Below are 24,963 nucleotides of genomic sequence, written 5' to 3'. Positions count from 1 at the left end.
ATTTGCAAAAGGCATAACAGATTCAAAAGAAGTATGTTGATATGAAAAGATAGGATGTGCAATTTGACATGGGTGATTTGGTGTTGGTTAAATTGCAACCATATCAACATTAGTCATTAGCTTTGAGGAAGAATCAGAAGCTTGGCCTGAGATATGTCGGTCCCTTTGAAGTCATGCAGAAAGTAAGGAAGGTTGCTTACAAATTAAAGCTTCCGGATTCAGCTAGAATTCATCCAGTATTCCATGTTTCTCAGCTAAAATTGTGTCGTGGAAACCATGATCAACCTTCTGTGCCCTTGCCAATTTGTGACTCAGATTTATCTCCTGTCATTCAACCAATTCCTGTCTTTAAGTCTCGTCTGATACTGGAAGCGAATCAGCAAGTTCCACAATCTTTCATTTAATGGGAAGATGGTTTAGCCGATGATGCTGCCTGGGAAGATAATTCAGTGCTTACTCAAGCTTATCCTAACTTCCACCTTAAGGACAAGGTCGATTATGACGGAGGGAATAATCACGGATGGACACGTGGCGGGAGGCACAAAAAGCATGATGAGAGACAAAGGCGCACGATCCAAGAGCGTAAGCACAACGCTGAAGGACTTTGAGTGGGCTATTTGCTAGTATAAATGCAATAACCGTTTAGTGAGAAAGGGGGGATAGTGTTGTTGGAATTTCTTCTCTCTCTGATTCAATTTCCCTGTTTCATTTGGTATTTCATTTGAGAACCATTTCCGTATTGCAGAGTACTATTTTTATGAAATTTCATTGTGTCTATACGTCCCTTCATTTCCATTAACAGAGAATAATCTTCCCTGCTCCGTTTACTACTTCCTTTTTGAGTGCCTCATTACAGTGGGTTGGTTAAAGGTGGTGAATTGAAGAGTGCTTGTAGGCTATTTGATGAAATGCCTGTGAGGAATTTGGTTTGTTGGAACACGATGTTTGGATGGGTATGCTAAGGCAAGGGAGATGGAGAAGGCGTTTGAGTTGTTCGAGAGAATGCCTAAGAGGAATGTTATCTCGTGGTCTACGATGGTTTATGGGTATAATAAGGCTGGGGATATGGTTATGGCTAGGGTGTTGTTTGATAAGTGTCCTGTTAAGAATTTGGTGATTTGGACAACAATAATATCTAGATATGCTGAGGTAAGTTCTGCATGTGGCAAGTTTGGAATGCTCGGGTTGGGGAAGAAGATTCATGAATATGCTTAGAGGTGTGGGTTTAGGTGCACCACTAATGTGTTGAAGCCTTGTTTGTAGAGTGAGATGGAGATAATTGCAAGACTCGCATCCACAGAGAGATTGAATGTTTCATAGAAAAAATCCATCCGTCAAGGTACTAGATAAGGGAGGGGTGGGAGTGGGGAAGGGAAAAAGAGTGGGGGTGGGGGAAAGGGTGTTGGAAGGGAGTTGTGGAGAGGTAAAGGGAGGTAAAGGGTGGGTTGCCGAGAAGAAAGAAAAAAAAGTAAAAAAAGCTTTTATGCAATTATATAAAAATATGTTTAAGGACTTATTTGTAATTATATAATTTTAAATAATAAAAAATAAAAACTAAATGATGTAGCATGTCACGTAGCGTCATATTGGTATGTTGAGCACTTAATAGAAGAAAGTTAACGATAGAAATTAAATCCTAATTTTTTTAACTTTTTAAGGACCAAAAATATAATTAAGTTAATTTAATCTATTATTTTTTTAATAAATACCACTAAATAATATTTTAGTTGTATTCAATTTATTCATAAAATTATTAATCTAATAATATTATCTAAGTAACAAAATAAAAATAAAGAACAACTTAATTGCGTGATATAAATTATTTCAAGTTATTCAAACAACTTTAACTAAAATAACTAAATAATCAAATTAAACTTATTTAGATTTTTATAACTAATAAATATTAAACATATTAATAAAAAATATTTCTAACTGGATACCCTTAGACTTCTCCAAATTGATTTTTCATATATCACAAACCATTCTCACAAATGCTTCTAGATCGTTATTTATATACAATTTTTTCTTGAATAAAAGAGTGTATTTACATCATTTTACCCAATGGGCATTAATACTGGTACATTCTGTACAACTTTTGCCCTTGTAACAAACAAAACTTACTTGATGGTGACACATGACCCAATCTAGTAAGTTTTGTTCTTAAGACAAATAAAACTTTGTTTCATCTTTGTTAGGGACAAATCTTATAAAAAATGCATCATGTGTCAAAGTTATCTAATTATTCCTAGTTGTTCAAATTTGAATTAAAAAGAAAAAGTTTTTTTTTTCTATGTTTGGTATAAACAAAAATGAATAAGATTGTGACACTGTCTTAATCTATTAGTTTCATATTTTCTGCATACAAAACTTAATTAAAAACATTTTAAAAAAATAAGTTTCATCCCTTACTTAAATAAAATTAATATTGACTTAGCAAAAATATTCCAAACAAAAAAAATATTTTTAAAAGTTTTAATTTAAAAATTTATTTTTAAAAAAAATATAAAAAGCCCATGTGGAATGTCTTTTATATTAAAAACATTACATAACATTTTTTTTATTTTTATTGTTTTATTTATATATTTCTTGATTTTTGTATTCTAATAATTTAAATATATATTTTTACATTTCCTTATAATTTTTAATAGATAAAAAACTCTTATTATATATCCTATAGAAAAAATAAAATACATTAATATAATGTTTGTTAAATGTTTTTTACTTTGATGTAAAAAATCTCTTGTATGTACTAAGAAAAATAATATTGAAATAAAATTAATGTAATTTTGTACATTTTGATAAGAAAATGATAATTTTATGTGTTAAAAATGTTAGGTACATCAACTTAATAAGAAAACTATTTATTATTTTACAAGTTAATTAAATATTTTTATATAATATTTAATAACTTTTAACTTTATCAAATATAAACTATGTTTAGTAAAATAAAAAATGTAGACTTGTAGTTAAACGAGTATGAGTAATTTATAGAATTATAATTGTTTAATAAATTAAGTGTGCAACTAACTAGGTTGTGTTAAAAAACATAAAATGATATATTATATTATATTATATTAACGTACTATTAAAATTAATTATTACTTATTTTATTTATAATTAATTAATTAAATAATTATATAAAAAATAAAAAATCTCATATATATTTGAGCATGTAATATTCTAAGTCATATTTTAAAAAAAATACATTTTGATAAAAAAGACAAGGAGTAGATGAAAAAAATAGAAGAAAGAAAAAGAATGAAACTATTGTAAAGGTGAAGATAACAAAAAATAAAATAAAATAAAATAAGACTAGTATATGTAATGTTAGGATTTAATTGTGTAATTAGTAAGTTATTTTTCTTCAAATAAAATAAAAAGTAAAAATATAATAGAAATATTGATAGTTAATTTTTAAAAGCCAAGTGCTGGTTTTTAAAAAGTTAGTTTACAAGCTCTTTTTATTTTGTATTTACCAAACAGAAACAGTTTGACCAAGTGAATAAATTACAAGTTTTTAAATAAGCTATAAGCTACTTTACCGAAGATAGCTATAACAAAAAACAACATACTCGTAACAGATCAATCATATGCTCTTCCATATGACCCAAACAAGCAGACCTCTACCGGTTTGCATACAAGGTTAACTAGTGATTTGGAAGAAATCAGTTCCAACTTTTAAAAATCGGTATGAATTACCACCAAACAAAATTCAATAATTAGCAGACTGATTTTGACATACCTTCACTTCTTTCTCTGTTTACTCCACCCCAACCAACCAACGAATCAAAAAAGGAAATATATCATATAAAATTGGATCGTATCTAAAATAAATTATTTTCTATACCTAAGACAGGACTAATAGCTAAGATACACTTCACCTAATTGTTACATTCCAGAATGAACTTACAGTCGCCATTAACCAAGTCAACTATCCACGGTTTTATAATGCATCCCCAAGCTCAAATTTTATTCCTAATGTAGAAATGGTCCTTCAGTTATAAGAAAGGTAACGAGCCTGACAAAAACCCTGCATATTATTAAGCCATGAAAAATGTCAAAAGGGAATCGCTTTAAAAAGTAGATTTATGAATATGTTCAAATCAGTGAAGTTATCAATAGCAATAGGAAACTATGTAAACATAGAGACACAGTGAGACGAGAAATCTCAAATGAGTGGTCAAGATTGAATTTATGTAAAAACAACCTTTAACATTTATGTGAGATTGAATGCTGTTGAGATATTGTTAAGATATTGTACAGATTTAGTGTAGATATTGTTAAGATATTGTACAGATTTAGTGTAGATTTATTCTATTTACAGATTTATTCCATTTATAGTGATAGATATGATTAGATGTAATTGCTGTTTTTTAGAAAGAATAGTATCTCGCATTGTATATATATTATAAGCCATTATGTACAGTTAGATATCAATCAGAAATATATTTTTATCATCTTTCTTCCAATTTGGTATCAGAGCTCCCGACCTGGGAGCCTGAACACCTTCCGCTACATTCCAGCCTTCATTGCTGGACAATTTCTACAACCTTAATTGTTGTCTCTTCCCTAACGCCTCTTTTTTTTTGTTTTCCCAATATTTCTTCCGTCGTATTCTCCCACACCCACCACTGTTACCGCTGCCGGCCAACTTTCTGGCCATTTTTTCTCCAACCTCTCTTTCATATCCGACCACCGCAGCATCACTCTGACCTACCTCCGGCCACCTATGGCAGAATCCGAAACACCTAAAATCACCCCTCAAACCACCACTAATGCTACCCATTCCACTTCAACTTCCTCTCCCAATCCACCTACACCTTTAAATCCTAATGACCTTCCTGTCCTACACCCTACCTATCACTTGAATGGGAAAAATTATTTGCAATGGGCTCAAGTTATCCGGCGTACTCTCAAAGGTCGTCAAAAATTATCCCACATTGAGGGAAATCCTCCTACCAAGGAAGACCCTCACTTTGAGGCTTGGGATGATGAAGATTCTCTTATTATGACATGGCTGTGGAACTCTATGATACCCGATGTAAGTCGTAATTGTATGTTCCTATCCTCTTCTCGTGAGATTTGGGATGTCCTTCACCAGACTTTCTCTAAGAAGCAAGATATTGCTACTTGTTATGAGTTGAAGACGAAGATTTTCTCAATCAAGCAAGGAGCAATGACTATGACAGATTACTATGGGATTCTTACTGGTCTATGGGCTGAATTGGATCAATACCAGAATCTGCAGATGGAATGTAGCAAAGATGCTTCCATCCTGACAGATTTTGTTAACAGGGATAGGGTCTTTGAATTTCTCTCTGGCTTGAATCCAGAATATGACCCTATTCGGGTTCAGATTCTGGGTAAAGAGAAACTACCCTCATTGTCTGAGGTGTTTTACACTGTTCGAGGCGAGGAAAGTCGTAGAGCTGTTATGCTTGACGACAAACCCACGGCCGGATCCGCCTTGGTTGCAGGTAAGACAGCAAAATCAGGACCTTCTTCAACTTCTTTGAAGCCTTCCCGAGATAATCGTTGGTGTTCATATTGCAAGAAGCCTGGACACACTAAGGAGAATTGTTTTAGACTTCATGGCAAGGACAATGTTCTTAGTCGCATGGGAGGATTTCGAGGCTTGTCCCCTAGTCAGGCCAATCTGACTACCTCAGAAAATATCATCACATCAGAACATACACCAGTGGAGAATGAAGTTCCAGCCCTTAGTAAAGATGAGCTTGCCCACTTGAGAACTCTCCTCACCTCTCTTAGTAAGCCCTCTGGCTCTTGCTCTCTAACCTTGTCTGGTAAGAATTTCTATTCTCAATCTTTTAATGCTTCTAGTATTGTACCTGAGGATTTATGGATAATTGATTCTGGTGCAACTGACCACATGACCTTTCACACCCCACATTTTATTTCTTACCATTCCACCTTAGGCACACGCCATATAACTGTAGCTGATGGTTCCCGTACCTCAGTTGCAGGCTCCGGTATTGTTTCCCTTCACCCTTTCCTACACTTACATGATGTGCTTCATGTCCCTCAGCTCTCCCATAACCTTATTTCTGTTCATAAACTTCTCAAAGACAATAATTGTGCAGTCATTTTTTTCCGTTCCCATTGTGTCTTTCAGGATCTTGCCACGGGGAGGACGATTGGAGTTGCTAAGGAAGCAGGAGGGTTATACTATCTCCTCAAGTTACAAGCTATAGGTGGTTCCAGTCAGAGGGTACTTTCTTCATGTCACCAAACAAGTTCAGAGTCTACAGTCTCTCAAATTTGGTTACAGCACAAGCGTCTTGGTCACCCGCCTTTTTCCCTACTTAGGTCTATGTTTCCATCATTGTTTGTCAACCAGTCAGTTGAGTCTTTTCATTGTGATGTTTGTCAATTTGCAAAACACCATCGTGTGTCATTTCCATCTAGTTCTAATAAATGTGACGAGCCTTTCACACTTATTCACTCTGATGTTTGGGGTCCTGCTTCTATTCCTAATATCTCTGGCACTAAATGGTTTGTTTCCTTTATTGATGATTGCACAAGAGTAACCTGGTTGTTTTTAATGAAAGATAAATCAGAAGTTTTTCAATTGTTTGTCCAATTTTATAATATGATTCAAACACAATTTAGCAAAACTATCAAACGTTTGCATTCTGATAATGGTAGGGAGTATGTGAATCAACAATTTTCTGATTTTGTTAAAAAGCATGGCATTATTCATGAATTTACATGTGTGGATACTCCACAACAAAATGGTGTGGCTGAGAGAAAAAATCGGCATTTATTAGAAGTCACTAGGGCCTTACTTTTTCAGATGTCTGTCCCTAATTCATATTGGGGTGAAGCTGTTTTAACTGCTACCTATTTAATTAATCGCATGCCTTCTCGTGTTCTTGGAAATATGAGCCCTGTGCAACTTATGTTATCCTATTTCCCCTCTGTTCCTATTATGCAAACTTTACAACATCGAATCTTTGGGTGTGTGGTTTTTGTTCATGTGCATCGTCAACATCGTCATAAACTTGATTCCCGAGCTGTTAAGTGCATTTTCATAGGTTATGCTCCTGATAAAAAGGGATACAAATGTTTTCACCCATCCAGTCGTCGGTTCTTCACTTCCATGGATGTCACCTTTCATGAGACTGAGTCTTTCTTCCGTCCTCAGCTTCAGGGGGAGAGTCTTTCAAAAGCTGAGTCATTTATCCCTGAGTCATTCCTATTTTTTCCTCCAACACAAGAGCCTTTACCTTTCACTAATACGCAAGAGCCATTACTTCCTACTAGAAACTCATCTGACTCTACCCAAGAATTGATACCCTCTACTCCACCACCTAAAGCAGCTACACCAACTTTGGTGTATCAAAGGAGAAGGAAACCTGAATCAAACCAACAGCAACTTCAAGAGTCTGAACCTATGGTAAGTATTGAAGGTACTAACTCTTTCATTCCTGACTTGGAAAATGATCCTTTGAATACTTGTGAGCCTAACCTAGATACTCTACCAATTGCAGTGAGAAAAGGAAAAAGGACTTGTGCCAAGTATCCTATTTCTCAATTTGTCTCCTCTAAACACCTTTCTTTGCAGCACCAGAGAGTTTCATTGCAGCCATAGACTCTATCCAAATCCCAACCTCCGTACAAGAAGCATTGAAGGATGAGAATTGGGTTCAAGCTATGAATGAGGAGATGAGAGCATTAGAGAAGAATGGAACTTGGGAGATTGTTGAGAGACCTGATGGCAAAAGATCAGTTGGATGCAGATGGATATATACAGTGAAATATCAATCTGATGGTTCATTAGATCGATATAAAGCAAGATTAGTCGCAAAGGGATATACACAGACATATGGGATTGACTATGAGGAGACGTTTGCCCCAGTAGCCAAGATGAACACAGTCAGAATCTTGCTCTCCCTTGCTGCTCATTTTGGATGGGAGTTACATCAATTTGATGTAAAAAATGCTTTTTTACATGGAGACCTAGAGGAGGAGGTTTACATGGAGACTCCACCTGGTTATAACATCACTGGCGAGACAAACAAAGTGTGTAGGCTGAAAAAGGCATTGTATGGATTGAAACAATCCCCTCGCGCTTGGTTTGGAAGGTTCACGAAGACGATGACTTCATTGCGATACAAACAGAGTCAAGGAGATCATACCCTCTTCTTTAAACATACACTAGATGGAAAACTCACTATTTTATTAGTGTATGTTGATGACATTGTCATAACGGGTGATGATTTGGTTGAGCAGCAGCTTCTGAGGAAAAAATTAGCAGCTGAGTTTGAAATGAAAGATCTTGGGAAACTGAAGTATTTCCTCGGAATTGAAGTTGCCTACTCTAAACAAGGTATCTTCATTTCACAAAGGAAATACATCTTAGATCTTCTCAAAGAAACTGGAAAGCTTGGTTGCAAGGCTACTGGTGTTCCCATTGAGCAAAACCATCGAATAGGAAGTGATGAGGAGAGTCCTAAAGTTGATAAAAGACTATACCAGAGACTAGTAGGAAGATTGATATACCTAGCACATACTAGACCAGATTTGGCATATGCTGTTAGTATAGTCAGTCAATTTATGCATGATCCAAGGGTTAGACATATGCAGGCAGTTGATAGGATCCTACAGTATCTTAAGGCCACACCTGGAAGGGGATTGTTGTTTAAAAGGGGTGGAAGCCTATCCATGCAAATATACACCGATGCTGACTACGCAGGATCCCTTATTGATAGAAGATCAACATCAGGTTATTGCATGTTTCTTGGAGGGAATTTGGTGACTTGGAGAAGTAAAAAGAAAAATGTTGCTGCTAGATCAAGTGCTGAGGCAGAATTTCGGGCTATGGCACAAGGTGTTTGTGAATTGCTATGGATGAAGATCATACTAGATGACTTGAGAATAAAATATGAAGCTCCTATGAAGATGTTTTGTGATAACAAATCAGCAATCAGTATTGCTCATAATCCGGTCCAACATGACAGAACTAAGCATGTTGAGATTGACCGACACTTCATCAAAGAGAAGTTGGACAGCGGATTAATAGCCACAACACATGTTCCTTCAGGGCTCCAACTGGCAGACATGTTAACTAAAGGACTTCCCATGGAACGGTTTCAAGAACTTACATGCAAGCTGGGAATGATAGATATCCATTCACCAGCTTGAGGGGGAATGTTGAGATATTGTTAAGATATTGTACAGATTTAGTGTAGATATTGTTAAGATATTGTACAGATTTAGTGTAGATTTATTCTATTTACAGATTTATTCCATTTATAGTGATAGATATGATTAGATGTAATTGCTGTTTTTTAGGAAGAATAGTATCTCGCATTGTATATATATTATAAGCCATTATGTACAGTTAGATATCAATCAGAAATATATTTTTATCATCTTTCTTCCAATTAATGCTTTAAGATTAATTCTTCTCACCTTGCATGCTTTGACTTGACACACTCCCTATATACATACGCATGCTGAAAGACTTCCCTACTAAATTCTGCATAATGTTTTCTCCCTATCTTAAACATCAAATGGTTCTGGATTCTCAGTATTTCTCAAGAACTTGCTGACATTTTGGAAAGAGTTTTGGGTGATCCAAATCTCATTTTAAGGATATATAACGTAAACTGCTTCACAGCCCATATACAACGTTAATTACAACAGGGCACTGTAGTGCCACTCGTATATAATAGGGACACTTACTACAAGATAAAAGATATTCATCAAGTTAAAAGATGGTGACCATTGATTGGCAGCATGCAAACCACCGGATATAAATGAAACTGCCAAATAGAAAACTACAACCAATACCTCTATGTTACTATTGTTGCACTTGTCGGGAAATCTGTAGCATCCAATCAGCATACCCACTATTACCCCCCATCTGGTCCTCAACAAGGTTTGAAAGAAGAAGAAATCCTTCTCTTGGCTGTTCACCTTGCCTCACAAGGTGGCACAACTGGTAATATGCACGGTCAGTACTTCTAAATTTCTCAAGTACCTTCATCAGCCTCCTTGACACTTCATTATCATTCTCATTAAGCGTAACCTGTTTTAAAAAACAAAACTTATACAGTTCAAGATGAATGTTGAAACGAGAAAAACAGAGGAAGAAAACATAATAAATCTACCAAGTTATAATCGATTAAGATATCCACCAACATTGGTGTAAGTCTAAATCAATCTCATCTTACTGAATAAACTTATTAAGGGACAAATTTCGCATAAAATCCACCGTTGGATTAATTTTTTTTATCATGAAGCTGAGGCACAGAGAAATGCATATCAAATATAGCTATCAAATACTCCAGTGAAAGAAAATATCATCACTTTGTTTAAATACTTGTGCACACATGCAGAGAGAGAGAGAGAGAGAGAAGAACATGAGCATTAACATGTTTTAATTAAGAACCAAAAAGCACTTTTGGAAGAAATTGAACAAGCTGAGATAAAACAATAGCTTTAGAAAATGGAACTGCTTAAAGTTACAATAACAATAATAAACCCTTGCACTCTCTCGCTCTCCTTTACTCTCTTGAATACCTTCGATAACTCTACTGCATGATCTGATCCAAGTAAGTTATTGGCTATATTTGGTGAAATCATTCTACCAAACCATAAAATGAATCGGAAGCCATCATCATGTATATAAAAGCCCCTAGAATCCAAGCTTTCCCCAGTCAAAGGTAACCTTCGATCAATGCTTTTCAAGTCATCAGCCTGAACATAAACCACAGAAACAGAAATAATTCAAGGAGGAGACACTTTAACCATTCTATTGAGATGACTTTTCAAAGGAAATAAATGTATACCTTTAGAAGATATTCATCAAGTCGAACCAAACTAGGATAGAGAAGTTTCAACAGCCTTTTTATTGGTAGGGTCATTATTGTGTATCCTGCTGCACACTGTTCGTCTAGCGGAACATCCCCATACCCTCCACGTAGAGGTGTTGATCTACAAAGAGCTAATCCATACAAGGGTAGGAACTTCAATGACTCAGGAAATATCATTCTATTTGCCAAGCGATGCTGCACAGGATAGACATTTCGATACTCTCGGAGGCCTTTCACAATTCTTAGTTGCAGAGCACTCCGTGCTTCTTCCAGCTTATGGGACAACGTTTTCTCAATTGCTGCAAATATAAAGGAACTGTTTAATAATACAAAAAGCAACTATGATCTATACATATGATATTACTAGAATATAAGTTACGTCACCCTACCTAACCTACTCAACAGAGATAACATTGCACCAGTATCAGCATGGCGGTACATCTCTACCAAGTCTGTAACTACTGGAGCTGCTGCTGTGTGAACTCTGATCCGCCTTTCTCCACAGGATGCAGTATACCTATTTTAGTTGTTAGGGATCGAACCTTATTTTAAAAGTTTCAGATTGTAACCATATTGCCATAACAACCTTAATAACAAGCATGACAGACATCTACATACATAGATGCAAAACAGAGAAGAAGAAATAGTAAAAATAAGCTTGATAAAATGTGCTGAAACAAAAGGAAAGACGATAAAATAAGTTAATTTTATATATTTATTACTCTTTTTTGTGATTCTGTGCCCAAGTGCAACACCAAAAGCAAGAAAGAAAAGAAAAGGAAAGACTGAAAAATGACAGCACCTATAATAGGAATCATCATTGATCCCAAGTATAAATCACTGATAAATTGATTGAAATTAAATTGAATCTCATTATTTCTTACGGAAGAAAATAACTAAGACAATCTTCAAAATATTTAAAAGATAATCTCTTAATGCAAAATGTGATAAATGAAACAATCCTTATGATTAACATAAATGATTATGTAGTAAGAATGAGATTATGTATCTATTTCAAATGGTAGTATGTTGGGTCTAAGTCAATTGAACCTCCATTAAAGACATATCAAAGAAAGAGGGGTTAAAATGGGGATGGGTGAACTAGGAGGCCGTTATGCTAGATTCTAACAGACTAACAATAACAAATCAGCATATGTGGCTAGGTTGAGGAGGCAAAGATTCGGGGGGGGGGGGGGGGGGAGGAAGAGAGGTAATATAGGCAGGAGGAGCATAGGACAGAGGGAGGAAATATCTGGGAAGGTCATTGGGGGGTAGCTAAGGTTATAGGAGGATTTGGATTGCTGCGGTCTGTTTTCCACATTACCTTGCTTGTAATACTAGGGGCTACTCCCTGTGTTGGTTTTGTTTATTCAATAAAAATCTCAGTTCCTATCAAGCTGGTATCAGAGCTTCTGATCCTGGGAGCGCCTGATGGTAACGACTCGCATGAAGAATCGGTTGGAGAGTGTGGAACATTGATTGGAGGGCATGCAAGCCTCCATTCAAGAGGAATTTCAGAGGCAAATAGATGAGATGTTGACGATGATGACAACGAGGTTTGAGACCGCTTTACAGGTCATCTGAACAGAGAGGGGAGGGAATAATCACCATCAAGATGGTGGCAATGGAGAAGAAGATGTATGGAAAAGGGAGGAATGAGTAAGGGGAGTTGAAGTACCTTACTTCGCCGGAGAGAATCCTTATGGGTGGGTGTATCGAGCAGAGAGATACTTTGAGATCAACAGCATACCAGAGGCGAAAAAGGTGGATACGGCGGTGGTTTGCTTGGAAGGGAAAGCACTCAACCGGTATCAATGGTGAGAGCCACGGGTTCCAATGTCTATATGGCCCATTTTTCGGCAAGTGTTGTTGGGTCGGTTCTGATCACCGACGTTAGAAAATCCCTATGAAGTATTGATGGGGCTTAGGCAGAGAGGTACCGTGGGCGAGTACAGGGAGCAGTTCGAGCTGTATTCGGCTCTGCTACGTTTTGCTGATGAGGAATTCATGATAGGCGCATTCCTCAACGGTCTCAGGGAGGAGATCAAGGCAGAAGTAAGATTACAAGATTCTGGAGACCTGAGCTCAATCATGGAATTGGCGCAAAGGGTTGAGGAGAAGAATAAGATATTGGGCTTCTTGTATGGGTCAACGGGAAGAGCTAGTGGGTCAACGGAATTTAAAACAAACTGGGCCTCAAGAGGTAGAGCCCAAGAAACTACTAAGAGTTGGGTTGGAAGAAATGAACCCAGTAGGGGTGAGGAACCCAACCCGACTTCATGTGAATTGAGTTGAGACCCAAGGAAACCAGAATAATTCACGTGACTCTTTCTAGACGAGTTCTAGCCGAAGAGGTCTAGGGTTCAGGAGACTTACTGAAGAAGAGGAGAGCGAGAAGAGAAGGAAGGGACTTTGCTTCCGTTACAGCGAGCAATTCTCACCCGGGCATATATGCCGCAACAAACAGCTCCACATAATCTTGTTGGGAAAAGACTAGGAGGACCCAGGGGAGGCTTCCATGGAGGACAGCGATGAGGAGGAGGTGAACCTCCAGCTGAATGCGAGCAGCATCGTAGGAATGACCTCCAAGAACTCCCTAAAGCTATGGGGAACCATTCTGGGTAAGAAGGTCATGGTAATGGTTGATTCTGGTGCCTCCTATAATTTCTTGTCCCTAGGACTGGTAGAGGAGTTGAAAATACAAACGGAGACTACAAGGGGATATTTCGTTGAGGTAGGAGATGGTCAAAGGTTGGGGAGTCACGGAGTGTGCAGGGGCATCATACTGAAACTGCCGAACCTTCAACTAATCCAAGATTTTTTTTGTTTGATTTGGTGGGGGTAGATGTGATTCTGGGGTATGAATAACTTAAAAGCCTAGGGAAGTTCAGTGCTGACCTGTAGTAGCACTTGATTGAGGTGCAAAATGATGGACGGATAATTGAGATCAAGGGTGATGTGGGATTGTCCAGAACCGTGGCCTCTCGCTCAAGGCTATAAGAAAGGAGTTGAGGGGTGAAGCAGAAGCTTATTATGTCGAATTGGGCATGATGATCGTGGGCTGCACTAAAATGCCTACTTAGGTTGCAGATACCACACCTGGGGCTTTGAGGGAGTTATTAAGAGTTTGGAGAATTATTTAAGGAGGGGACTTCCCTCCCACCAAAGAGGGAGTGTGACCATGCCGTAGTCTTGAAGGAAGGAGCTACCATCCCTAATATTCGCCCCTATCGACACTCCCATCATCACAAGGAGGAGATTGAAAAATTTGTGAAGGACATGCTTGCAGCAGGGATGATCAGGCCGAGCACCAGCCCCTACTCTAGTCCTCTGATTCTAGTGAAAAAGAAAGATAGAAGTTTGCGCTTTTGCATGGATTATCGCGCTCTCAATAGCATCACCATTCCAAATAAATTTCCAATTCCAGTTATTGAGGAGCTTTTGGATGAGTTGGGAGGGGCAAACATTTTTTCCAAGCTCGACTTGAAATCTAGATACCACCAAATACATATGAGACCAGAAGACATTCCTAAGACTGCATTTCGGACATACAAGGGGCACTATGAGTACGTGGTCATGCCCTTCAGACTAATCAATGCTCCTTCTACCTTCCAAGCACTGATGAATCAGGTTTTTAAGCCGTATTTACGTAAATTTGTATTAGTGTTTTTTAATGACATTCTAGTGTGTAGTATAGATTATGCATCATACATTAGTCACTTGCACTTGGATCTTCAACAACTGCAAAGCCAGGAGTTGTGGGTTAACGGCAAGAAGTGCAATTTTGTAGAATCACAGTTAGAATATCTTGGGCATGTTATTTCCTCCACGGGAATCTTTGCTGACCTTGCCAAGGTCTCTGCCATCGCTTCATTGTTCGGACCGATCAAAAGAGTCTCAAGTTTTTATTGGAGCAACGGGTGTTGGTGGGAGAGCAACTGAAGTGGGTCACCAAACTAATGGGCTTTGACTTCGAAATTCAGTACAAACCGAGGCGAGAGAACAAGGCAGCTGATGCATTGTCCCGAGTCATGACTTGTAGTGCCATATCAATGGTCACCAACTCTGATTTAGTAGAGTTGGCTGAAGAGGTTTCGGGAGATGAGCAGTTAAGGGGAATCATGCAATATGTTGTGACAAATCCTAATTCTCACCCACATTATTCGGTATCCCAGGGGTGTTTATGGTATAAGCAAAGGCTAGTTTTGCCTAAGGACTCTACCCGAATCCCACTGTTATTGAGGAAATTCCATTCGTCACCTTGGGGTGGCCATTTTGGAGTGACAAGGACTTACAAGAGGCTAGCCATGATTTTTTATTGCACTAGGATGAAACAAGATGTGGAAAGGATTGTGGCTAAATGTCAAGTGTGCCAACAGAATAAGCACGAGACATTGAAACCAGCAAGGCTTCTTCAACCTTTACCAATTCCGAAGCACGTATGGGAAGACATTTCAATGGATTTCATTGGAGGGTTACCCAAGGCCAAGGCAGCAGACAGCATTATGGTGGTGGTGGACAGCTTGAGCAAATATGCCCATTTTATTCCTTTGCTTCATCCCTATTCCTCTAAGGCTGTAGCAGCTGTGTTGTGAAGGAAATCGTGCGTTTACATGGATTTCCCAAGTCCATAGTGTCGGACAGGGACAATTTTTATTAGTTCATTCTGGAAGGAGCTCTTTTGTCTTTCGGGTACACAGCTAAAATTCAGTTCCGGATATCATCCTCAAACGGATGACCAGACCGAATTAACTAACCTCACCATTGAAGCATACCTGAGATGCTTTGTTAATGATCACCCTTGTGAGAAATGGCTACCGTGGGGGGAGTTTTGGTTTAATTCCTCGTTCAATGCTTCCATCAAGATGACCCCCTTTAAGGCATTGTATGATCGGGACCCTCCCATGGTTATTCCCTACTGTCGAGACATCACAATTGTTAATGAAGTAGACCAGTTGCTACAGTGTCAGGGACAGTATCATAGAGGAGCTAAAGCAGCACTTAATTAAGGCACAGCTGAGAATGAAAGAGCAAGCAGAAAGAGGACGACGAGAAGTGAAATTTCAGATTGGGGATATGGTGTATCTGAAGGCCTGCCCTTACAAATTAAAAACATTGGCCAGAAAGATCAATGAGAAATTGAGCCCAAGGTTCTATGGTCCATTTCGCTTGGAAAACCAAATAGAAACTGTTGCTTATAAATTACTGCTGCCAGAATCATCACGTTTGCACCCCATTTTTCATGTGTCCCAGCTCAAGAGAGCCCCACCAACCAGTCAAGTCAGCCAAGCCTTGCCACCATTTCTGACCGAGGATGCCCAGAAATTATTGAATAGGCATTGGGAGGTTCTGATTAAATGGGTGAATTTGCCTAAAGAAGATAGCACTTGGGAGGAATTTGATATGCTTCAGGCCATGTTTCCCCATTTCAACCTTGAGGACAAGGTTCCTCTCAATGGAGGGGGTATTGTTGGGTCTAAGCCAATTGGACCCCCATTAAAGACATATCAAAGAAAGAGGGGTAAAGTGGGGAAGGGTGAAGCAGGAGGCCATTATGCTAGATTCTACTAGATTAACAAATCAGCATACGTGGCTAGGTTGAAGAGGCAAAGATTTGGGGGGAAAAGAGAGGTAATATAGGCAGGAAGAGCATAGGACAGAGGGAGGAAATATCTAGGAAGGTCATTGGAGGGTAGCTAAGGCTATGGAGGATTTCTCACTGGTTATTTGGATTGCTGCGGTCTGTTTTCCATTTTTCTGTTTCCATTACCTTGCTTGTAATACCAGGGGGTACTCCCTTTGTTGGTTCTGTTTATTCAATAAAAATCTTAGTTCCTATCATAGTATCATAAAACAAATTATTCAAAATCACCAGCAAAGACAACTTTATGCATGCATTATAACTCATCTCAAGGATTATGGAAGAAAGGATACAACAATGCCACTTGGAAATACATTGTCTGAGTTGTCAATAATGTTTCATCAAGAGATAACTGCATGGCAAAGGCTTTATCACAATCAACAGCTGGAAGTGCCAATAAATCTGTGGACCTTAGCATAAAGTTTCCATGATAAGTTGTGAAACGGACACCTAGAATCACAAAAACAATTATAAGTTATTGTGTGAGTGTGTGTGTATATATGATTGCAGACATGCTGCACTAGACAGAAGGTCAAAATTCCCAAGACATAATATATGCACAGACCTTTTGCGCATCTAATTCGCATTACAGCTTCCCAGGCAGTTTCTCTGGTAAGGTCTCTTCTTAGCTCACATCTCAGCTTCTCCCCATGAGTGACTGATTGGAAAGCTGGATAGTAATACAGTTGACCAGCACTATACTTTGCAAGAGTTCCTAGACAAAGTAACTTATAAGCAGATGGTCACTTATACAAGGGAAACAAATTTAACAAAATTACAGGGAAAGATGCATGCATTTTCTAAGCCAATGTGTATGCATCATCACATAATTGGCTAAAATCCCAACTGAGAAGTTAAAGAAAGGGAGTAGGTAGATGCACACTTGAGTGGCCCTATTAGTTGATGTCCAATCCATCCTTAATCACACAGCATTATCAAACAGAACAGCTGATTAAATTACAGTAATTCAATTTAATTTGTTATTCAAGTCCAAATTAAGTGGAGATCATGAAAATTAAGTAAAGTTTATCAGAATTAGTTTTTTTGGGGGAAAAAAGCACAAAAAATGTGGCAAACCTTCATAAAACAATGCTGTGTCAACAAAGAATCATCACAAATATTAATCCGAAGTATTTAACTGTGTGACATGGAGCAGTTAGAAGAAATTGTATATATTTACCTAAAGATGCTATGTCAGTGTACTTATCACTGAATGCATACACATTCACTGAGATCTGGTATTTAGAAAATTCAGCAGCCATTTGCTTGTAAAAAGGATCTTCTGGCAATCTTAACGCATGTTCTTTATCTGTACCATAAATGCGAGAATCATCTCCACGTAATTTTAAGTGACCAACACCAAGAGATGGGAGTGTGTTTTGAAAAATTAATAATTTCCCTCCAAGTTGACTCTGTGTAAAGAGGCAGGAAAGTTCACAAAAAAGTTAATGCATATAAGAAAGTGGGACTTGTTAAAGGGGTGGGAAACATGCACTAAAATTCCATAAATCCTAAATGGATGATCCTTTGAATTTAACAAACCATGGGCTCCATTCCTGTGCATGAAATTTGCTTCTTTAAGATATATCTGATTTATTCAATGACTTTCTGGTTGTTTAGAGTGCCTAGCAATACATGAAAGCCCCATTTGGAGCTTGCAATAGAACAAGGATTGAAAATTAAAATTTAAATCAGATCTTCCAATTATAACTGGCATTGCTAGTGGATTTCTAGAATTAAATTATGGATTACCATGATCCCATATAATGGAAAATTATAACTAAAAGCTTGCATTTGCTACACTCAATATCAGTCATCCCCTCATTCTCTACCGTGGAAACTAATCTTTTAAATCATATTGTTACAATTGTTTCAATTAATAGAAAATTATATTCAATGCATTTGGTGTAAGAAAGCTCACTAGTACTTATGAGTCATGACAAAGAAAAACTTACAGGAAATAATAATAATATTCAAAGTAGCAGGTATAAAAGGGATTAACATACCATAACCATAAAGGCAGCCTTAAGAGCAGGACCAAAAGCAGATTCCAGATTCATGTTATCCTGGAACAGGGATGGCAGACTATCAAGAAAGGTTTCCACCACACTTCTTGACTCAGATAAGTTGACAAGGAGATCATCTGGCAGGGGAACAAATATGTCATCCAGATCTGAGACCACCAACATTTGTGGTTGAGTCAAGGATGACTGGAAAGTGTAACATGGAATAATTAGCATAAATTTTATCCACTTAATGCAAAGGTGGAGATATATTAACAATGATAGTACTAATAAGTAATAACACTGCAAACCTTCATGTTATAAAAATGTACTGTGCTGTCAAAAGTTGCAAACCCTATTTGTGTTCGTGGAAAGCCAGGCAGCTCATCTAAGCATGACTTGATTGTTTGTGAAACAACCTGAAATAAGAACAATAATATCAACTATCAAGAAATAATGTGAGTTTGGATAACACCTACAAAATGCAGTCTGAACCTGACACTTCATTTGGCATTATAGAAATTAATTTTGGGTTGACCTGGTTGTTTGGTAACCCAAAATGCAAAATGCATTCGATAGATCAAAATTGCCCAGAAAAACAAATGTTAAGAGCTAAGACAACATTTTGTTACTCCTTGGCAAATTTCTTTTCGAATGTTTAGGGTGTAATTTGACAATTTTGTCCATAAAAATTATAAATATTTTTAAAACAGTTATGCAGATAGAACAATGTGTGCACGGGGCAATGCTTACAATAAAAAGTAATTTTACTCGACAATATCCAAGCAAAACTCATTCTACAAAAATTGCTTTTGGCAAAAAATTCCCATAGTAAAAAACTTATTCTTCCAAAAGTCATTCCGATAGGATGAAATTCCTATAAGAGAGAATTATGAGTTTATTGAACTGAAATTCAAATGCGATTATAGACAGATAAGAGCAACGCTCCCAGCAATGGAGAGAATTCCCAGCCTAAGCTTAAGGAAAAACTGAATACACGCCCGCTCCAACCCCACTCGCTATCCCTTACATACTCTCTCTCTTCTAACAAACTCCTCTATGTATTCGTCAATTGTTTGCTCCTGAGACAACAATTTCAATTGAGCAAAAGGATTTCTAGAATGATGTTCACTGTAACGATCGAAGAGAGCAATCTTCAGGTTCTCCCAAGAAAATTGAGGATTCAATTCCCTCAACACCTTGAACCAATGCCATGGAGGGATTCAATCCCTCCATACAAATCTGCGCATGTTGAACATGAGCCTCAGGTGGTGTTCCTTGAACTACGAAATAGGCTTCCGCTCTAGAAGCCCAACCAACAGGATTGATTCCGTCGAATGCAGGTAGTTCAATCCATTTGGCCATGAGATGATACTCGTCAAGATAAGGTATCAATGAACCTTCCTCGGTGTGTTTTCCTCTTTTCTTGATCCTTTGATCACGTCTGATGAACTCCCCAATGATGTCAGAATGCTTTGTTGTTGCTGGAATCCCTTTTGGATTTCAGTTCACATTACTGCAAGTAAAAGTGTAATTTCCCTGACACTGGTAAGCAAGGAACCCAATTTAGTTGAGTGTTTGCCCAGCTGTACTGTGTGTCCCTTCAATGTTGTCTTGTGAGACCATAGCAATATTTCCTAATGAGTCAACTCAACAACAACAATCCGAGCATCCAAGGAGTCCATCCTCTGTGTCATCATTCTCATTTACGCATACAAAAGATCCAGCATTGATGTTAAGCTCTCAATGAAAGCACCAATTGATAGGATGAAATTCCCATAAGAGAGAATTATGAGTTTATTGAACTGAAATTCAAATGTGATAAGAGCAACGCTCCCAGCAATAGAGAGAATTCTCCAAGCCCAGCCTAAGCTTAAGGAAAAACTGAATACATGCCCCATCCAACCGCACTCGCTATCCCTTACATACTCTCTCTTCTAACTAACTCTTCACACCTCTTGCCCCATCTCACCCTTTCCCACCTTTGCCCTTGGCCTATGAAAATAGACCTTTCCCCATCTGCCCTTATTTGGTTGGGCCTCAGTAGCGTTTGGCCCATCAAATTCTTTAAAATACACTCTACCTCAAAGTAATTCTACCCAATTAACCCACATGTTCTAATAAAGCATAGAATTGCTTTTTCTTTCCTCCTTTCCTACGTGCACTTCCCCCCATGGTCCAGCCTACCTTTTCTATTTCTTCAGTTGTGTGTGTGGGTCTGTAATGGAGGTTTGGGAGCAAGGACTGATTTGCAGGCATCCAGCAGCAGTTGTTCTCAGTGGTTGCAGGCAGCAACATGAAACAGTTTAGATTGACCAATTTTACAAAGCCCAATTCAGTTCAAATGGTTCACCAGATTGATCCAGTTTTTAACAGTTGGATGCTTTGTTACCAGTTCAACATATTGGCCGATTTTTAGAGGTTAACTCAACTTGTAACACTGCTAGTTCATGATCAAAACAGCCAGTCCAGTCTAGTTTTAAGATATTGGTTAATATTATTTAGAAGATATAGGGTCCATTTAGTTAAGCTGTTTAAAAAGTGATTTTTGTTTAGAGATTTTATGAAAAGCATAAGTTGTTTTTTTGTTTGGTTACAATTATAAAAAACATCTTTTATCAAAAAATTTGAAATCTATAACTATAGTTGTTTTAGAAGCTTCTTGAAATAATAAGAATTCTGACTTTTTACAAAATCTGATTTATTTTTGCAAATTTAAACAAAAACACTACAAATTTTAAGAAGTAATTTGTGAAAAAAAATTAAAAAAAGCTGACTCATAAAATCAGAACTTTGAAGTTTAGTGAAAATCTTCATTGACAAGATTTTGGAGAAAGATCACTAGATAATCTAAGACAAAATACATTATAGCCCACTTTTTTTTTTTTCATGTTAGTTGAACAAAACTTATCACATGCATCCAGCAAGCTGAGTTCGTACTCTTCAATTTATGTGCAAAAATTAGACCAAATATTGCATACCAGTACAATTTATTTTCTTAAATCAGACCTGAAAACTCCCTTTTAGGATATCCTCAGAATGCAGTACAAATTATACACTGCTTCCAAGCTTCAGTTGTACATAAACTAGATTTAATATGAAACAAACAATTGCCACTGAAAAGAATGGAATCAATATATAAAAACAAAACCTACTAAAGACTAAAGACCTAGAAGTGAAGTGCTTACCTGGATCATTCCACTTCTAACTGCAGATATGGAAACATCAATGAGGAAGAAATATACTGGAGGCATAGGAGGCCGCACCATATATTCAGCTGGGGCAACAAATTCTACAGTACCCTTTGTAAGCTCAGGTCGTTGATTCAAATCAACTCTTCTGCCAGTGGCATCTAATTGAGCATAATATTCACTAGGCACTGTACTAAGGCTCAAAATATTAGCATCTTAAGAAAGATATATTAAACCAATTACACATGCAAGCTACAGTCAAGGTAAACAAGCAACTTTCATTATAGCATCATGAGACTCAATATATTAGCAGTCTGGACTGACATCATGAGACTCAATATATTAGCATCTTAAGAAAGATAGATTATACCAATCACATGGTCACTGACACCACAATCCACCTCATAAATGTAACAAGCCAAGTATATGCACAATTTTATCAAGTGACCCTTTGGGCACGTATTTAATAAAATGGGAAAAATACAGAAATTAATGATTATCAGAACCACTAAGCATGTTCTTGTTTCATAACGTGACGGACTGACACTTTGGTCACTTTCAAATAACATATGAATATTTCCTCAACGGAGATTAATTACTTCAATTTTCTTCTTTAAATTCAATTTTAATAAGAACCACTAAGCATGTTCTTATTTCAAAATGTTATGGACTGAAGTTTAGGCCATTTTTCTCAATAGATATTTAATTACTTCAATTTTATTCTTTTATTGCTTTTAAGTTTGTAAAGCACATTAATTTATAAATTACCATCATTAAGCAAGGAGCAGGTGTTGCAGCGGAACTTTCTTCCAGCTTCCGTGAATGTCACATACGGATTCACATATGTGCGGCATCTCCTACAACGTATGACACCAGTTGCAGCAAAATTAACTACAGGTACCTCTTCCTGAAATCAAATAAACATCAATGCACAAAGAAAAATAACATGGCCAATATGAGTTACAGCAGACCAAACAGGATAGTGAGGCACTAACCCCATCAGAAGGTTCTGCAAGAGGACATACAACTACTCCAAGAGGAAGATGCCATCTTGAACATAGAGACTGGGAGCTAGGTAATGCACTGGTTGTGAGTCGTAGATATCTTTGATTGCAGTTCATGGGATACATCTCAGCTAAAGACTTCGGCTCCACATCACCGTCCAATGGCCTTGGCAATTCTTTAGCATCAACTGACGATTCCATGAGTCCAGGACGAGTTTGGATTGAGAGTGAATTGAAGTCTTCTATCAAGCCCTGAACAGCACCTACAGGGGGTCCAGATTTGGGGTGTTGAATAGACTGGACACCTAACGGAGCAACCATTGGGGGATGTGGAATGTAACCTCCTTGGTGAGGTAGAAAAGGTGAAGATGCTGCAGGTGGAACAGGTCCAAAATTTCCTTGATTGGGAGGGGCAGAGAAATGAAAAGGGGCAGTTTGCGTTTCTGCACCAGTCTGTCTCTGGGCATGTCCAGGAAAAGATGGCTGAAACACAGGAGGGGGAACATTGGAACCTGAAATTGAAGGAGCAGCACTTAATGGAGGAGACCCCATTGGAACAAAAGGTGGCTGTGGCTGAGGCTGGAGAGAAGCTGGAAAAGATGGGGTTTGACCCACAGAAGGCTGAATTGATGGTTGCCCCATGGGTGGAGCACGCAGAGGAGGTGCTTGAGCAGTTGAGGAAAAGTGTGGCATCGGAAAACGCTGGAAAGGTCCACCAGCAGGAGCAACATTGGAAGCAGGAGAAGGCACTGAGTGGTCATTGAACTGCCCTGGTGGCATGAGTCTAAAACTGGGCACCCCGGGTCCACCCACAGGTCCAGGTGAAGGAAATGGTGTGGATGCCAATGGAGGAGCAGGAGGTGTTGGTCGAAAAGAAGGAGGCTCTGATCCAACCATGGCACCAGCTGGTGGAAAAGGTGTGTTAGTCTGTCCAGCAGCATAAGGTGGTCTTGAAGCGAAGGTTGGACGACCAGGGTTTTCAGTCCCCATAGTTATTACACAACAAAATAATAATCCAATCACTTTTTAGGTTTTAATTTATAGTTTTGGTTCCATCATCACTAAGCCTGCCAGAGAAAGCAATTTGATGCAATCAATGGTGCTTGACGCAGAAAAAGTCTTACTAGTCACAACACATCGCAAAAAATAACGTTTCACACAATTAAGGAAAATGATAAGAAATCGAATAAATGCATTAAACAACAATTGTAAAGAACAGTGAGAATGCACGAATTGGTTTAACTGAGAGACAGATCGAGAAAGTGAAAATTGAATTGAAGATTGCGGGAAAATAGAAAGAGACTCACCGATGCTGATGCTGATGCTGATGTGATAGAGCAATAAGAGTTGGATCGGAATCGTTCTCCCTGCAATCACGCGCCATTTTGCTTCTCCCTACTCTCGGCTCTTGCAGTTTCGCATTTCCTTCTTTTTCTTCGGTTGATTTGATTAACGCATTACCCGATAACATTATAATTTTAAGAATTTAGATTTTTTTCTTTACAAAATTTTGAGCTAACTAAAGTTAAACTTTTTTTTAACCACATCGCCTCTGCTCCTACATAAAATTCTAAATCTATTTTGAAAGGAAAAATAATCACCGCTGACAAACAGCAAAATTGGCGCGACATTCGATCGTTGAAGGCACTAACATAATAATTATTTTTGACATTTTAGAAAATTCGTTTTGTTTAGCATATCAATTAAGTAAGCTACAATATCTCTTGAATTGAATACGTTTGTGTGTTTTAGTTTCTATTCAATGTAACAAATGACTTGGCAACCACAATTATTGACATTGTTTTTCTTATTTAGAAATTAGTAAAAAAAAAAAAAAAACACTACCTAGTTCTTAAAGTTATAAGGGCTAGGTATTTTATTTTTTTAAAATTTAAAAATTTTATCGATCTCTGATTTTATAAAATAATATTCACTTTTCAAAAATTAAAATATTAATAACATTTCTAAATGTTGTATAGTAATTCTGTTAAAATGTTAACAAAATTATACAGTTACAACATTTTATATAAATAGTTGTATTTATGTATCTTTTAATAATGATGAATAAGAAAGCCTCTATTCTCAATCTCTTATATTTTCTTCTGTGTGTGTATATTTTTTGAGTGTATGTGTATAGTTTGTTCCCAATACATTGGTATCAAAGTTTGTGTGTGAGAGGACCTGTGAGAGTGACAACACCATTGACATTGAGTTGAAACATTGCTACAAGTGTGCTTCCATGGCTATTGTGAGTACCATACCTGGGAACCTCCTTGTCTTTGA

The 24,963-nt window shown here is 37.6% G+C and overlaps 1 protein-coding gene across 6 annotated transcripts; it reads right to left on the bottom strand.

Moving 5' to 3' along the window:
- Positions 1 to 3,578: 3,578 nt before the first annotated feature.
- LOC113870895 (protein transport protein Sec24-like At3g07100) lies at positions 3,579 to 24,149 on the bottom strand. 6 transcript variants are annotated; one of them, XM_027507427.1, is made up of 14 exons: positions 23,988 to 24,139; positions 22,672 to 23,747; positions 22,445 to 22,583; positions 21,674 to 21,864; positions 18,797 to 18,904; positions 18,489 to 18,692; positions 17,663 to 17,894; positions 17,048 to 17,197; positions 16,776 to 16,932; positions 11,231 to 11,358; positions 10,818 to 11,140; positions 10,549 to 10,725; positions 9,817 to 10,054; positions 3,579 to 4,030 (listed from the first exon to the last, which is right to left on the bottom strand). In XM_027507427.1, the coding sequence occupies exons 2-13, from the start codon at positions 23,668 to 23,670 to the stop codon at positions 9,827 to 9,829; spliced, it is 3,036 nt and encodes a 1,011-aa protein (XP_027363228.1). In that variant the 5' UTR covers positions 23,671 to 23,747; positions 23,988 to 24,139; the 3' UTR covers positions 3,579 to 4,030; positions 9,817 to 9,826. The 6 variants fall into 6 exon arrangements, with proteins under 6 accessions (XP_027363228.1, XP_027363226.1, XP_027363227.1 ...); XM_027507425.1 differs by having other exon boundaries at positions 3,661 to 4,030; positions 22,672 to 23,629; positions 23,988 to 24,111; XM_027507426.1 differs by lacking the exon at positions 3,579 to 4,030 and having other exon boundaries at positions 9,575 to 10,054; positions 23,988 to 24,149.
- Positions 24,150 to 24,963: the final 814 nt, after the last annotated feature.

Source organism: Abrus precatorius, unplaced genomic scaffold, assembly GCF_003935025.1.
Source record: "Abrus precatorius isolate BTA unplaced genomic scaffold, Abrus_2018 Scaffold7, whole genome shotgun sequence".
NCBI classification, from domain to species: Eukaryota; Viridiplantae; Streptophyta; class Magnoliopsida; order Fabales; family Fabaceae; genus Abrus; species Abrus precatorius.
This window is presented reverse-complemented; position numbering and strand designations above follow the sequence as displayed.